Source organism: Ranitomeya imitator, chromosome 2 (assembly GCF_032444005.1).
Source record: "Ranitomeya imitator isolate aRanImi1 chromosome 2, aRanImi1.pri, whole genome shotgun sequence".
In the NCBI taxonomy this organism is placed as follows: Eukaryota; Metazoa; Chordata; class Amphibia; order Anura; family Dendrobatidae; genus Ranitomeya; species Ranitomeya imitator.
In genome coordinates this window covers 527,714,360-527,728,976 of record NC_091283.1, presented here as the reverse complement: position 1 = coordinate 527,728,976, position 14,617 = coordinate 527,714,360, and the positions used below count along the sequence as shown (strand labels likewise).

General features: G+C 45.1%; 1 protein-coding gene across 1 annotated transcript in view; it reads left to right on the top strand.

The window, feature by feature from the left end:
- LOC138664849 (G protein-activated inward rectifier potassium channel 1-like) overlaps positions 1–14,617 on the top strand; it is a 175,500-nt gene that overhangs the window by 146,535 nt on the left and 14,348 nt on the right. Inside the window, exon 2 of the mRNA XM_069751854.1 lies at positions 4,574–4,790. Coding sequence (XP_069607955.1) covers positions 4,574–4,790 — 217 coding nt within the window. The remainder of the gene's footprint in view (positions 1–4,573; positions 4,791–14,617) is intronic.

The window sequence follows — 14,617 nt, the reverse complement described above, 5'->3', positions numbered from 1 at the left end:
AGTCATTAGATAAAGAGTGATCTATTTCAAGTGTTTATTTCTGTTAATGTTGGTGATTATGGCTTACAGCCAATGAAAACCCAAAAGTCATTATCTCATTAAATAAGAACACTTCATAACACCAGTTGAAAAATGATTTTGAATTTCGAAATATTGGCCTACTGAAATGTACTTTCAGTAATTGCACTCAATACTTGGTTGGGGCTCCTTTTGCATCAATTAATGCATCAATGTGGCGTGGCATGGAGGCAATCAGCCTGTGACACTGCTGAGGTGTTATGGAAGCTCAGGTTGCTTTGACAGCAGCCTTCAGCTCGTCTACAATCTTGGGTCTGGTGTCTCTCATCATCATCTTGACAATACCCCATAGATTCTCTATGGGATTAAGGTCAGGCGAGCTTGCTGGCCAATCAAGCACAGTGATACTGTTGTTTTTAAACCAAGTATTGGTACTTTTAGCAGTGTGGACATGTGCTAAGTCCTGCTGGAGAATTAAATTTCCATCTACAAAAAGCTTGTCGGCAGAGGGAAGCATGAAGTGCCCTAAAATTTCCTGGTAGACTGCTGCTCTGACTTTGGTCTTGATAAATCATAGTGGACCTACACCGTCAACATCGTCAGATGACATAGCTCCCCAAACCATCACTGATTGTAATAACTTCACACTAGACCTCAAGCAGCTTGGATTGTGTGCCTCTCCACTCTTCCTCCAGACTCTGGGACCTTGATTTCCAAATGAAATGTAAGATGTACTTTCATCTGAAAACAAAACCTTGGACCACTGAGAAACAGTCCAGTTCTTTTTCTCCTTGGCCCAGGTAAGACACTTCTGGCGTTGTCGATTGGTCATGAGTGGCTTGATACAAGGAATGCAACACTTGTAGCCCATGACCTGGATAAGTCTGTGTGTGGTGGCTCTTAAAGCAATGACTCCAGCAGCAGTCCATTCCTTGAGAAACTCCCCCATATTTTTGAATGGCTTTTTCTTAACTATGCTTTTAAGGATGCAGTTATCCTGGTTGCTTGTGCACCTTTTTCTTCCACACTTTTTTCTTCCACTCAACTTTCCATTAATATGCTTGGATACAGCACTCTGTGAACAGCCAGTGTCTTTAGCAATTATCTTTTGTGGCTTACCCTCCTTGTGGAGTGTGTCAATGACTGCCTTCTGGACATCTCTCAAGTCAGTAGTCTTCCCCATGATTATGGAGCCTACTGAAACAGAATAAGGGACCTTTTTAAATGCTTAGGGAGCCTTTGCAGGTGTTTTTTTGTTAATTATTCTAACTTATTGAGATAATGACTTTGGGGGTTTTCATTGGCTGTAAGCCATAATCATCAACATCAACAAAATTAAACACTTGAAATAGATCGATCTGTTTGTACTGACTCTATATAATATAGGAGCTTCACTTTTTGTATTGAAGAACTGAAATAAATTAACATTTCGATATTTTAATTTTGTGAGAAACACCTGTATGTCTCTTCCCAAATTATTAGTTAGATAGGGCATACATATTTGTTAGCACTGTACATTGTTCGGTGCTGGACAAATACCATTGCTGGCTTTTCCAGGCTCCTAAATGAGACTTGTGTCTCTTTATTAATATTAAACTGTCACTTCCCTTAAAATTTCTAAATTTGGGTACAAAAAAAATGGTGGTGGGGTATTGGTCAGTTTCTGTACATTTTAAATACATCTAAGAGACTTGGTTAATATGCTCCACAGACCTATTCAGGCCGCAGCCTTACACTTATTGGAACATGGTCATTGCCATGCTAAGGCCTTTACCTGAGCTCTGTAGCACTGCATGTCACCTGAGTAATACACTCCACAGACCTCGACACTCTCTGGGACATATCAACTAATTACTCCATTTTTGCTCAAAACCTTGCAAAAGATACATTCTGCGTGGTTGGGTAGTTTCCAGAAGAAGTGTGTAGGCTTGTGCAGATTGGTCAATGGCACTCCTGTCTCTTTCCTTTGAGGAGGTTGCTTACAAGTTAAATGAGGCTTGTACATGTTCCTGACATGGTTTTCAGGCCTGACAGACTGACAATACAGGCTCTTGCTTGCATACACTGTATTCAGAATTTAATTCTAATGCTTTTGGTGTCTGGTAGAATCCATTTTCCTGACATTGAGCATACTGCTCCCCCAATTCCTGTATTAAATTCACCTTACAGAGGCTGCACCTGCTATTACAGTGGCTCCATTGGGATCCGATGGCCAAAATGAACTGTGGAGCTCACAAAACTCAGGTGCTGGCGCCTTCTGAAAATGTGAAACAAGGGCTGCATAATGACATGGCGGTGGACGTGGTGGTGGTGGTGGGCAAAGCCCAAAATTCAAACAGGCATGTTTTAGCTGGCATTGTAACGTGTTGGGGAATATGTATTCCACTTTCTTGCTAACAATTTGAAATGTTTGAGGGATCCCCAAATGTAGGAGTGAGAGCCCTCATACATTTTAAAGGAAAATCTAAAGTAAAAAAAAGCTCCGTGTGAGTATATGATAAAGGGGAGGTACATATATATTTTTTATTTTGCTTTATATGCATGTAATTATCAATCCAAGAGGAAGAGAAACAAGCTGATTGTTCTGAAAATATACACTGCTCAAAAAAATAAAGGGAACACTTAACCCTGCTGTTCTGTTGGTCAAAAATGACCGACTTTGAACTTCAATATTCTTTAAAATATTCAAGATGCGGCTCTGAAACCCGTGGCCGACCGACCCATCCTCATTTAAGTCAATCAACCACAAGTTTCAGAACCGCATCTTGAACACCCCAAAAAATACCAAAGTTCAAAATAGGTCTCCCCAGACCGAACAGAACAGCAGGGTTAAACAACAGAATATAACTACAAGTAAATCAAACTTCTGTGAAATCAAACTATCCACTTAGGAAGCAACACTGTTTGACAATCAATTTCCCATGCTGTTGTGCAAATGGAATAGACAACAGATGGAAATTATTGGCAATTATCAAGACACGCTCAATAAAGGAGTGGTTCTGCAGGTGGGGACCACAGACCACATCTCAGTACCAATGCTTTCTAGCTGATGTTTTGGTCACTTTTGAATGCTGGTTCTGCTTTCACACTTGTGGTAGCATGAGATGGACTCTACAACCCACACAAGTGGCTCAGGTAGTGCAGCTCATCCAGGATGGCACATCAATGCAAGCTGTGGCAAGAAGGTTTGCTGTGTCTGTCAGCGTAGTGTCCAGAGGCTGGAGGAGCTACCAGGAGACAGGCCAGTACACCAGGAAATATGGAGGGGGCCTTAGGAGGGCAACAACCCAGCAGCAGGACCGCTACCTCAACTTTTGTGCAAGGAGGAACAGGAGGAGCACTGCCATAGCCCTGCAAAATGACCTCCAGCAGGCCACAAATGTGCGTGTGTCTGCACAAACAGTTAGAAACCGACTCCATGAGGATGGTGTGAGTGCCCGACGTCCACAGATGGGGGTTGTGCTCACATCACAACACCTTGCAGGATGATTGGCATTTGCCACAGAACAACAGGATTGGCAAATTCGCCACTGGCGCCCTGTACTCTTCACAGATGACAGCAGGTTCACATTGAGCACATGTGACAGATGTGACAGAGTCTGGAGACGCCGTGGAAAGCAATCTGCTGCCTGTAACATCCTTCAGCATGACCGGTTTGGCAGTGGGTCAGTAATGGTGTGGGGTGGCATTTCTTTGGAGGGCCGCACAGCCCTCCATGTGCTCACCAGAGGTAGCCTAACTGCAATTAGGTACCAAGATGAGATCCTCAGACACCTTGTGAGACCATATGTAGGTGCAGTAGGCCCTGAATTCCTTCTGATGCATGACAATGCCAGACCTCATGTGGCTGGAGTGTGTCAGCAGTTCCTGCAAGATGAAGGCATTGAAGCTATGGACTGACCCACCCGTTCCCCAGACCTGAATCCAATTGAACACATCTGGGACATCATGTCGCACCATCCACTCATGACACGTTGCACCACAGACTGTCCAGGAGTTGGCGGATGCTTTAGTCCAGGTCTGGGAGGAGATCCCTCAGGAGACCATCCGCCGCCTCATCAGGAGCATGCCCAGGCGTTGTAGGGAGGTCATACAGGCATATCGAGGCAACATACACTACTGAGCATCATTTCCTTGTCTTGAGGCATTTCCACTGAAATTGGATCAGCTTGTAATTTGATTTTCCACTTTGATTTCCATGGGATATTCATTTTGATTTACATTGATCATTTTTTTTTTGCTTTATTGTTCTCAACACATTTCACTATGTAATGAATAAAGATTTGTAGCTGAAATATTTTATTCAGTGATATCTAGGATGTGGTATTTTAGTGTTCCCTTTATTTTTTTGAGCAGTGTATATTATGAAGTTACTTATTTTCACATGTTCTATTAATTTTTGAAATAAAAATTAAAATGATGGTTTCTCTTTACTCCCTAATTGTATTGACATGTAACTGATCATCACAACATTCATGTCGCTTATTACTTTCATCCACATTGCAGGCAGAATTTCTGGTATGATTAATCGTTTAATATTTGCATTGTTTCTCAGTCCAGACAGACCCCAGAAGGTGAATTCCTGCCACTAGACCAACGTGAGCTGGATGTTGGATTTGGCACCGGAGCTGATCAACTGTTCCTTGTTTCTCCACTAACAATCTGCCATGAGATCAACCGTCGGAGTCCATTCTTTGATCTCTCGCACAAGTCACTGCGGAGTGAGCAGTTTGAGATAGTGGTCATTCTGGAAGGCATTGTGGAAACTACAGGTGAGGATTAGAGCATAATAATGATTCCATGACCACTACAGCAGGAACCGAGAATGAAATACAACATAGTTTATAATAGCAGATCAATAATGTAATGATTTATATCAAGAGTATGATAAATGTGATAAGGAGGATACGGGGAGAGGGAGCAGGAATGAGATCAGATGAGAAAATAAGTGATAGGGGGAGGGAGACAGAGAAAACAGGTCAGGCTGAAGGAGGGAGAAAAGAGAAAAACACAAAAGAAATAAAGGGAGAAGGCATAAGCCAACTTCACTGGTCAACTGCAACACAAAAGCGCTATCTTCAGACAACTAATATTGCTGTGTAGCCTACACACATTCATGCCTATGGAGAGCTAGCGGACGGGGCAGCATTGGGGCCAGTTGCAACAGCATTATAAAAGGTGGCAAGAATAGCATAGGAAAATGTACAAAGGTCATAAAAAGGGCAGGGGCCAACAGTTGTATGTGGTTAGGTGTACAGTGGTGGCAAGCACCACCTATAAGCAAACCCTTTTGATTCTTTGTCATAGGACCCTCCATCTTCTATGTATAACAATGGGCCTCTGGGTCCAAATAAGTTGAATCCATAGGTGGAATCTATCGATTCTGCAAATACAGCATGATTCCAGTTAAAGGGAATCTGTCACCAAATGTTTGCCACATAATCTGAGAGCAGCATCATGTAGCAACAGAGACCTTGATTACAACGATGTATCACTTACTGGACTGGATTATTTTATCAGCAGGGGATTATCACTTTATGTCTAGTAAACCTTCGGCCATGAAGTCCTCCATATTTATGAGATCTTGAGATCTGTACAATCCCTCTACCACCACTGATTTGCAGCTTTCTGCCTATGCACATTGTACTCAGAAATCTGCCAATCAGTGGTGTGGGTGGGATTACACAGAAGTCAGCATTCAGAGAACTGGTAGATACAAAAGAAAGCAGCCCAGTGAGTAACACATCACTGGAATCAGAGTCTCTTCCCCTACATTATGCTGCTCTCCGATGGGGTATCAAAAACCAGGTGACAGATTCCATTTAAGGTTTACCAAATCTAAAGCATATCATTTGTAAAATGTAAACTTATAAGTAGGGCCGGACTGGCCTTCTGGAAATTCTGGCAAATGCAAGAAGGGCCTGCCTGCTCATGGGCTGCCTTGTCTACTATGTTGTTAACAGAATCAGTGTTCTCAAGATACCCATACTGTTAAAGGGAACCTGTCACCCCCCAAAATGTAGGGTGAGCTAAGCCCTCTGGCATCAGGGTCTTATCTACAGCATTCTGTAATGCTGTAGATAAGCCCCCGATGTAACATGAAAGATAAGAAAAAGAGGTTAGATTATACTCACCTGGGAGGGCGGTCCGATCCAATGGGCGTCACGGTCCGGGGCATCCCATCTTCTTACGATCACGACCTTTTCTTGTCTTCATGCCGCAGCTCCTGCACAGGCGTACTTTGTCTGCCCTGTTGAGGGCAGAGCAAAGTACTGCAGTGCGCAGGTGCTGGGAAAGGTCAGAGAGGCCCGGCGCCTGCCCACTGCAGTACTTTGCTCTGCCCTCAACAGGGTAGACAAATTACGCCTGGGCCAGAGCTGCGGCGTGAAGACAAGAAGAGGACGTCATCTGATGAAGATGGGAGGCGCCAGACCTGACCGCAACACCCATCGGACCGGACCGCAGCGGGGACCGCCCCTGGGTGAGTATAATATAACCTCTTTTTCTCATCTTTTAGGATACATCGGGGCTTATCTACAGCATTATAGAATGCTGTAGATAAGCCCCTGATGCTGGTGGGCTTACCTCACCATTGATTTTGAGGGTGACAGGTTCCCTTTAAGAGTTGTGATGGAGCACAAAGTTGCTGTCTCCATCACTTACCCCAGCAGGCCATGGGTATCAATTGAAATATTGATCTTGTAGAAAACCTTCCTTTCCACCATCCAGGGTAATATCATGAATATATCCCATCTGGTTCATGGGAACGGGGACAACATGGGCCTGTGTGATTTCAAATGCCAGGACTCAATTTCAGCCCCAGTCTGCACCTGCTTATAAGGCATATAATAGAGAGGCATATATTATTATTCATATGTATATATATATATATATATATATATATACATATATATATATATGTATATATATATATATATATATATATATATATAGAACGTTCTTACAACTGGGCATTTTAGAGTTACAGTACTTAAAAGGAGTTGTACCATGAACAACATTTCTCACCTATCCACAGGATCAGTATGATCGTTGATAGTCTGGCAACCGTGACCCACATTGAGAATGCTGTGCACAAAGTCCTGTGTGAATTGAGCTGTGGAGAAATCACTATTGCAATATTCAATTAGAGAAGCAGTGGTCACAACAAATGCACATTAATGCTTCACTCACATAGGAGACGTTGAGACACCGATTCTTATCATCAGTGAGGACCTCCATCAATCATACATTTATCGTCCTTTGGATAGGTGACATATTTCGTTTATGGGACAACCCTTATAAAGAATGGTGACTACACAAAAACATTGTAAAAGGTGTGTATACCGGGAAGCTAGAAAAACTGGACTGACTGAACTTAAAAAAGGAACCCTTTAGAGTAGATCTTAATAATTGGAATTGTATACTGTATATTTATGTGTATGTGTGGTTAAAGGTGTATTCCCTTCTTGGACTTTCATTACTGAAATTGGGATATCCTTTTTTCATTTTTCTATCTTTTTCTTTTTTTTAAACTGGATCAATCTCTGTACAGGTGGTCAGTAGGGTTGAGCGATACCGTCCGATACTTGAAAGTATCGGTATCGGATAGTATCGGCCGATACCCGAAAAGTATCGGATATCGCCGATACCGATATCCGATACCAATACAAGTCAATGGGACACCAAGTATCGGAAGGTATCCTGATGGTTCCCAGGGTCTGAAGGAGAGGAAACTCTCCTTCAGGCCCTGGGATCCATATTAATGTGTAAAATAAAGAATTAAAATAAAAAATATTGATATATTCACCTCTCCGGCGGCCCCTGGACATCACCGCGGGTAACCGGCAGGCTTCTTTGTTTAAAATGCGCGCGTTTAGGACCTGAGGAATGACGTCGCGGCTTCTGATTGGTCGCGTGCCGCCCATGTGACCGCCACGCGACCAATCAGAAGCCGCGACGTCATTCCTCAGGTCCTAAATTCCTAGAATGAGGAATTTAGGACCTGAGGAATGACGTCGCGGCTTCTGATTGGTCGCGTGGCGGTCACATGGGCGGCACGTGACCAATTAGAAGCCGCAACGTCATTCCTCAGGTCCTAAACGCGCTCATTTTAAACAAAGAAGCCTGCCGGTTACCCGCGGTGATGTCCAGGGGCCGCCGGAGAGGTGAATATATCAATATTTTTTATTTTAATTCTTTATTTTACACCTCACTATGGATCCGATACCGATACCCGATACCACAAAAGTATCGGATCTCGGTATCGGAATTCCGATACCGCAAGTATCGGCCGATACCCGATACTTGCGGTATCGGAATGCTCAACACTAGTGGTCAGGATTAAAGAAACCGCCAAGCCACTGGTTTTACATTTTTTCCATAATTCCCATAAAAATGAAAGGGTGTTACAGAAACAACATAGCTCAGTCTCCTTGGCTGTTTTCACAGTCCTGACTACTTGTGGCTGCTACACAGTCAGATATTCCCATTTCAGCCTTTCAATGTAAAGAATTGGCACCTAATGTATACATTGCAAGAACTGTGTGGGGGAAAAGGAGAATCAGAATAAGCATATGAAATTAGTGCACATAAAGTTACAATGCCCTACCCTAAAATTTAGAATAAGCCAGTACACTAACAGCCTTGACTTTTGTAACACATCTATTGGCATTAAGAGTTAACAGGTCTGACTCATCTCAACAGCCTCATGCCTACTGTATGAAGCTGTAAGGTTTGGGTCAGAAGACCTGCACATGGTCCAGAAATCAAGGTCTACACACGGATTCTGAAACTTAAATGTGTGAAAGTGGCCTATATATAAATAATATGAAGTTGATCTAGGGATCTACAAGATTTATTTGCCTACTACCAGAAAACTGGCTGCAGATACCCGGCGTTTTTCTCTTTTTTTTTGCATCACTTATATCTGGATAATGTAAAAAAAACTATGTGCTTAAAAAACACTTCACATTAAATGGTTGTAACTGTAACACCCCAGGTTCCTGGTTGTTACAGTGGCATTGCTTTCCTCACGGGGAGAGTGATGTCACGCTTGGAAGCAAGGAAGGATCCCTTTATCAAGTATTCAGCACATACAACACTGTTCTGACTCCAGGACAGAAGAGGGAGCTCTGAACCCAGTTTCAAGGGAGCTTCCCTAGATATAAGATATAGAGATATATTCTGGTCTGGAGTAGTGAGTGAGTTGGTTCAGGGAGACCAGAGCAGATAGTTCGTGAGAGGAGAGTGAGGAAGGAGATCTGGGGCTGTGCAGCCACGTGAGGTGTTGCAGCTCCTGGGAAGAGCAAAGAGAAAGCAGAGCAGTCTGTAAAGAGATTGAGAGGGGAAGTTGAGAACAGGAGAGTGAAGAGCTGGAAAGAGAAGCTGCGACTGAGCATCCTCCACGCTGGGCGCAGATACCGGTAGCTAGAAGACCGAGGTTGTGCAGTACTGTATGTCTCACAGCAGAAACCGGCAGGATGGCTGGACTTCAAGTCACCTGTCCACCATTGACACCCGAGGACACAGTAGCACATAGAGCCCAGGTCGTGATAGAGATCCTTTAAAAAGGCTAGTGTCCTACCAACAAGGGGGACAGAGAGAACGTGAGGACCTTGTGAGAGGCTTAAGGCAGTAAGGGACTACACCACAGTGCTAGAGGGAAGGCTTCTAACCCCACCCGGTAAAGTGGATTCCAGATTCGCTTCCATGGCCGGACCATATCTGTATCTGTGATCCGATACCCTGGACTGTGGCTACCTGAATTCATCAGTAAACCAGGTAAAGAGACTGCAACCCTGTGTCCTCCATTTCTTTCTATACCACCTAACTCCTGTCCCTACTACATCGGGAGCCCTGGGGACCCAGCTTCAACTATGGGAAGCCATTTCATCCCTGCTGCCACAACATCACCCCAGTAGACCCCTTTCAGCAGCGTCGGTCATCCCTGACCGAATACCACAGGTGGTGTCACGAACAAACTTCATTCATAATACCCATTTAAAGACCTTCCCTTTTACATGGGTGCCCAGGGCCACGGACTGGGTCGCCGCCACCGTGACACATCCCTTTAAGTAACGAACCCGGTACCGAGTACTCCACGGCCCTGGCGGGTGTTCCATCAGATGTAACAGTAACGTGTACCAAACCGCTACATTCCCTACTCCAGAGTAACATTTGGTGCAATTTTCAGAAATGTCAGAGTAAATTATAGTCAATACGGAGAGAATTATAAGCATCCTGAAATCTGAACATAACGTTCAAAGAAAACATCAGGCAGCACTGTGCAAATCTTAGAATGAGACCCATAATGTCCCACAAGCCGGTATTATGCCTGGATTTTATATCCCCTTAAAGGGAACCTGTCACCAGGTTTGGCCGATATGAGTTACGGCAATCACCTTTCAGGGCTGATATACAGCATTCTTTAATGCTGTATATCTGCCCCCAACCCGACCAAGAAGAACTGAAAATAACTTTTATTATACTCACCTGCGGGGTGGTCCGGTCCGAGGGATGTCACTCTTCTTGGTCCGGCGCCTCCCATCTTCTTAGGATCACCATCATCCTTTTTGGCTTGTGTGGATGACGCATCACTGCATCATCCACACAGTCTCCCCGGCATCGAGCTCCTGCGCAGGCGTACTTATCTGGCCAGTTGAGAGCAGAGCAAAGTCCTGCAGTGCAAAGGCGCTGGGCCTCTCTGACCTTTCCCGGCACCTGCGCACTGCAGTACTTTGCTCTGCCCTCAGCAGGGCAGTTAAGTATGGCTGTACAGGGAGACTGTGTGGATGATGCAGGGACGCATCATCCACATGAACCAAGAAGGATAACAATGATCGTAAGAAGATGGGAGGTGCCGGACCAAGAAGAGTGACACCTCTTGGACTGGACCACAGTGCAGGTGAGTATATTATTATAGTTATTATAGTTATTTTTTTATTTTATAGTTATTTTTCAGTTTTTCTAGATATTATAAAATGCTGTATGTAAGCTCCAAAAGGTGGTGGTCATAACTCAATTTGGCCAAACCTGGTGACAGGTGAACTTTACCCCCTTCCCGACCTTTGACGCATACGCTGCGTCATGAAAGTCGGTGCCATTCCGACCCATGACGCAGCAAATGCGTCATGGAAAGATCGCATCCCTGCAGATCGGGTGAAAGGGTTAACTCCCATTTCACCCGATCTGCAGGGACAGGGGGAGTGGTAGTTTAGCCCAGGGGGGGTGGCTTCACCCCCTCGTGGCTACGATCGCTCTGATTGGCTGTTGAAAGTGAAACTGCCAATCAGAGCGATTTGTAATATTTCACCTAAAAAAATGGTGAAATATTACAATCCAGCCATGGCCGATGCTGCAATATCATCGGCCATGGCTGGACACACTAATGTGCACCCACCCCTCCGATCGCCCCCCCAGCCCCCTGATCTGTGGTCCGCTCCCCTCGGTCCTGTGCTCCGCTCCCCCGTCCTCCTGCCCGCTCCCCCCGTGCTCCAATCACACACCCGGTGCTCCAATCAAACCCCCCCGCACTCCGATCCCCCCCGCACAGCGATCCCCCCCCCGCACAGCGATCCCCCCCGTGCTCCAATCCACCCGCCCACACAGCGATCCCCCACTCCGTGCTCCAATCCACCCCCCCGTGTTCCGATCCACTCCCCCGTGCTCCGACGCCCCCCCCCCCGTGCCCTGATCTCCCCCCCTCCGCCGAATCTGATTCGTTCCAGAGTGAATTTTGATCACTGAGGTAGGTTATATCTCAGTGATCAAAATAAAAAAAAGTAAATGACCCCCCCCCCTTTGTCACCCCCATAGGTAGGGACAATAAAAAAAATAATTTTTTTTTTCCACTAAGGTTGGGGTAAGAACTAGGGTTAGGGTTAGGGGTAGGGTTAGGGGTAGGGTTAAGGTTAGGGTTAGGGGTAGGGTTAGGGCTAGGGTTAGGGTTTCGGTATGTGCACACGTATTCTGGTCCTCTGCGGATTTTTCCGCTGCGGATTGATAAATCCGCAGTGCTAAACCGCTGCGGATTTATGGCGGATTTACCGCGTTTTTTCTGCGCATTTCACTGCGGTTTTACAACTGCGATTTTCTATTTGAGCAGTTGTAAAACCGCTGCGGAATCCGCAGAAAGAAGTGACATGCTGCGGAATGTAAACTGCTGCGTTTCCGTGCAGTTTTTCTGCAGCATGTGTACAGCGATTTTTGTTTCCCATAGGTTTGCATTGAACTGTAAACTCATGGGAAACTGCTGCGGATCCGCAGCGTTTTCCGCAGCATGTGCACATACCTTTAGAATTAGGCTATGTGCACACGGTGCGGATTGGCCGCTGCGGATCCGCAGCGGATTGGCCGCTGCGGATTCGCAGCAGTGTTCCATCAGGTTTACAGTACCATGTAAACATATGGAAAGCCAAATCCGCTGTGCCCATGGTGCGGAAAATACCGCGCGGGAACGCTGCGTTGTATTTTCCGCAGCATGTCAATTCTTTGTGCGGATTCCGCAGCGTTTTACACCTGTTCCTCAATAGGAATCCGCAGGTGAAATCCGGACAAAAAACACTGGAAATCCGCGGTAAATCCGCAGGCAAAACGCAGTGCCTTTTACCCGTGGATTTTTCAAAAATGGTGCTGAAAAATCTCATACGAATCCGCAACGTGGGCACATAGCCTTAGGGTTGGGTTGGAATTAGGGTTGTGGTTAGGGTTAGGGGTGTGTTGGGGTTACGGGTGTGTTGGGGTTAGGGTTGTGATTAGGGTTATGGCTACAGTTGGGATTAGAGTTAGGGGTGTGTTGGGGTTAGTGTTGGAGTTAGAATTGAGGGGTTTCCACTGTTTAGGCACATCATGGGGTCTCCAAACGCAACATGGCGCCTCCATTGATTCCAGCCAATCTTGTATTCAAAAAGTCAAATGGTGCTCCCTCACTTCCGAGCCCCGACGTGTGCCCAAACAGTGGTTTACCCCCACATATGGGGTACCAGCATACTCAGGACAAACTGCGCAACAATTACTGGGGTCCAATTTCTCCTGTTACCCTTGAGAAAATAAAAAATTGCTTGCTAAAACATCATTTTTGAGGAAAGAAAAATGATTTTTTATTTTCACGGCTCTGCGTTGTAAACGTCTGTGAAGCACTTGGGGGTTCAAAGTGCTCACCACATATCTAGATAAGTTCCTTGGGGGGGTCTAGTTTCCAAAATGGGGTCACTTGTGGGGGGTTTCTACTGTTTAGGCACACAGGGGCTCTGCAAACGCAACATGACGTCCGCAGACCATTCCATCAAAGTCTGCATTTCAAAAGTCACTACTTCCCTTCTGAGCCCCGACGTGTGCCCAAATAGTGGTTTACCCCCACACATGGGGTATCATCGTACTCAGGAGAAACTGGACAACAACTTTTGGGGTCCAATTTCTCCTGTAACCCTTGGGAAAATAAAAAATTCTGGGCTAAAAAATTATTTTTGAGGAAAGAAAACGTATTTATTATTTTCACGGCTCTGTGTTATAAACTTCTGTAAAGCACTTGGGGGTTGAAAGTGCTCACCACATATCTAGAAAAGTTCCTTTGGGAGTCTAGTTTCCAAAATGGGGTCACTTGTGTGGGGTTTCTACTGTTTAGGCACACCAGGGGCTCTGCAAACGCAACGTGACGCCCGCAGACCATTCCATCAAAGTCTGCATTTCAAAAGTCACTACTTCCCTTCTGAGCCCCCACGTGTGCCCAAACAGTGGTTTACCCCCACACATGGGGTATCAGCGTACTCAGGAGAAACTGGACAACAACATTTGTGGTCCAATTTCTCCTGTAACCCTTGGGAAAATAAAAAATTCTGGGCTAAAAAATTATTTTTGAGGAAAGAAAACGTATTTATTATGTTCACTGCTCTGTGTTATGAACTTCTGTGAAGCATTTGGGGGTTCAAAGTGCTCACCTCACATCTAGATAAGTTCCTTTCGGGGTCTAGTTTCCAAAATGGGGTCAATTGTGGTGGGTTTCTACTGTTTAGCCACATCAGGGGCTCTGCAAACGCAACGTGACGCCCGCAGAGCATTCCATCAAAGTCTGCATTTCAAAACGTCACTACTTCACTTCCGAGCCCCAGCATGTGCCTAAACAGTGGTTTACCCCCACATATTGGGTATCAGCGTACTCAGGAGAAACTGGACAACAACTTTTGGGGTCAAATTTCTCCTGTTACCCTTGGGAAAATAAAAAATTGCGGGCTAAAAAATCATTTTTGAGAAAAGAATTTTTTTTTTTTATTTTCATGGCTCTGCGTTATAAACTTCTGTGAAGCACTTGAGGGTTCAAAGTGCTCACCACACATCTAGATTAGTTCCTTTGGGGGTCTAGTTTCCAAAATGGGGTCATTTCTGGGGGATCTCTAATGTTTAGGCACACAGGGGCTCTCCAAACGCGACATGGTGTCCGCTAATGATTGGAGCTAATTTTCCATTTAAAAAGCCAAATGGCGTGCCTTCCCTTCTGAGCCCTGCCGTGCGCCCAAACAGTGGTTTACCCCCACATATGGGGTATCTGCGTACTCAGGACAAACTGGACAACAACATTTGTGGTCCAATTTCTCCTATTACCATT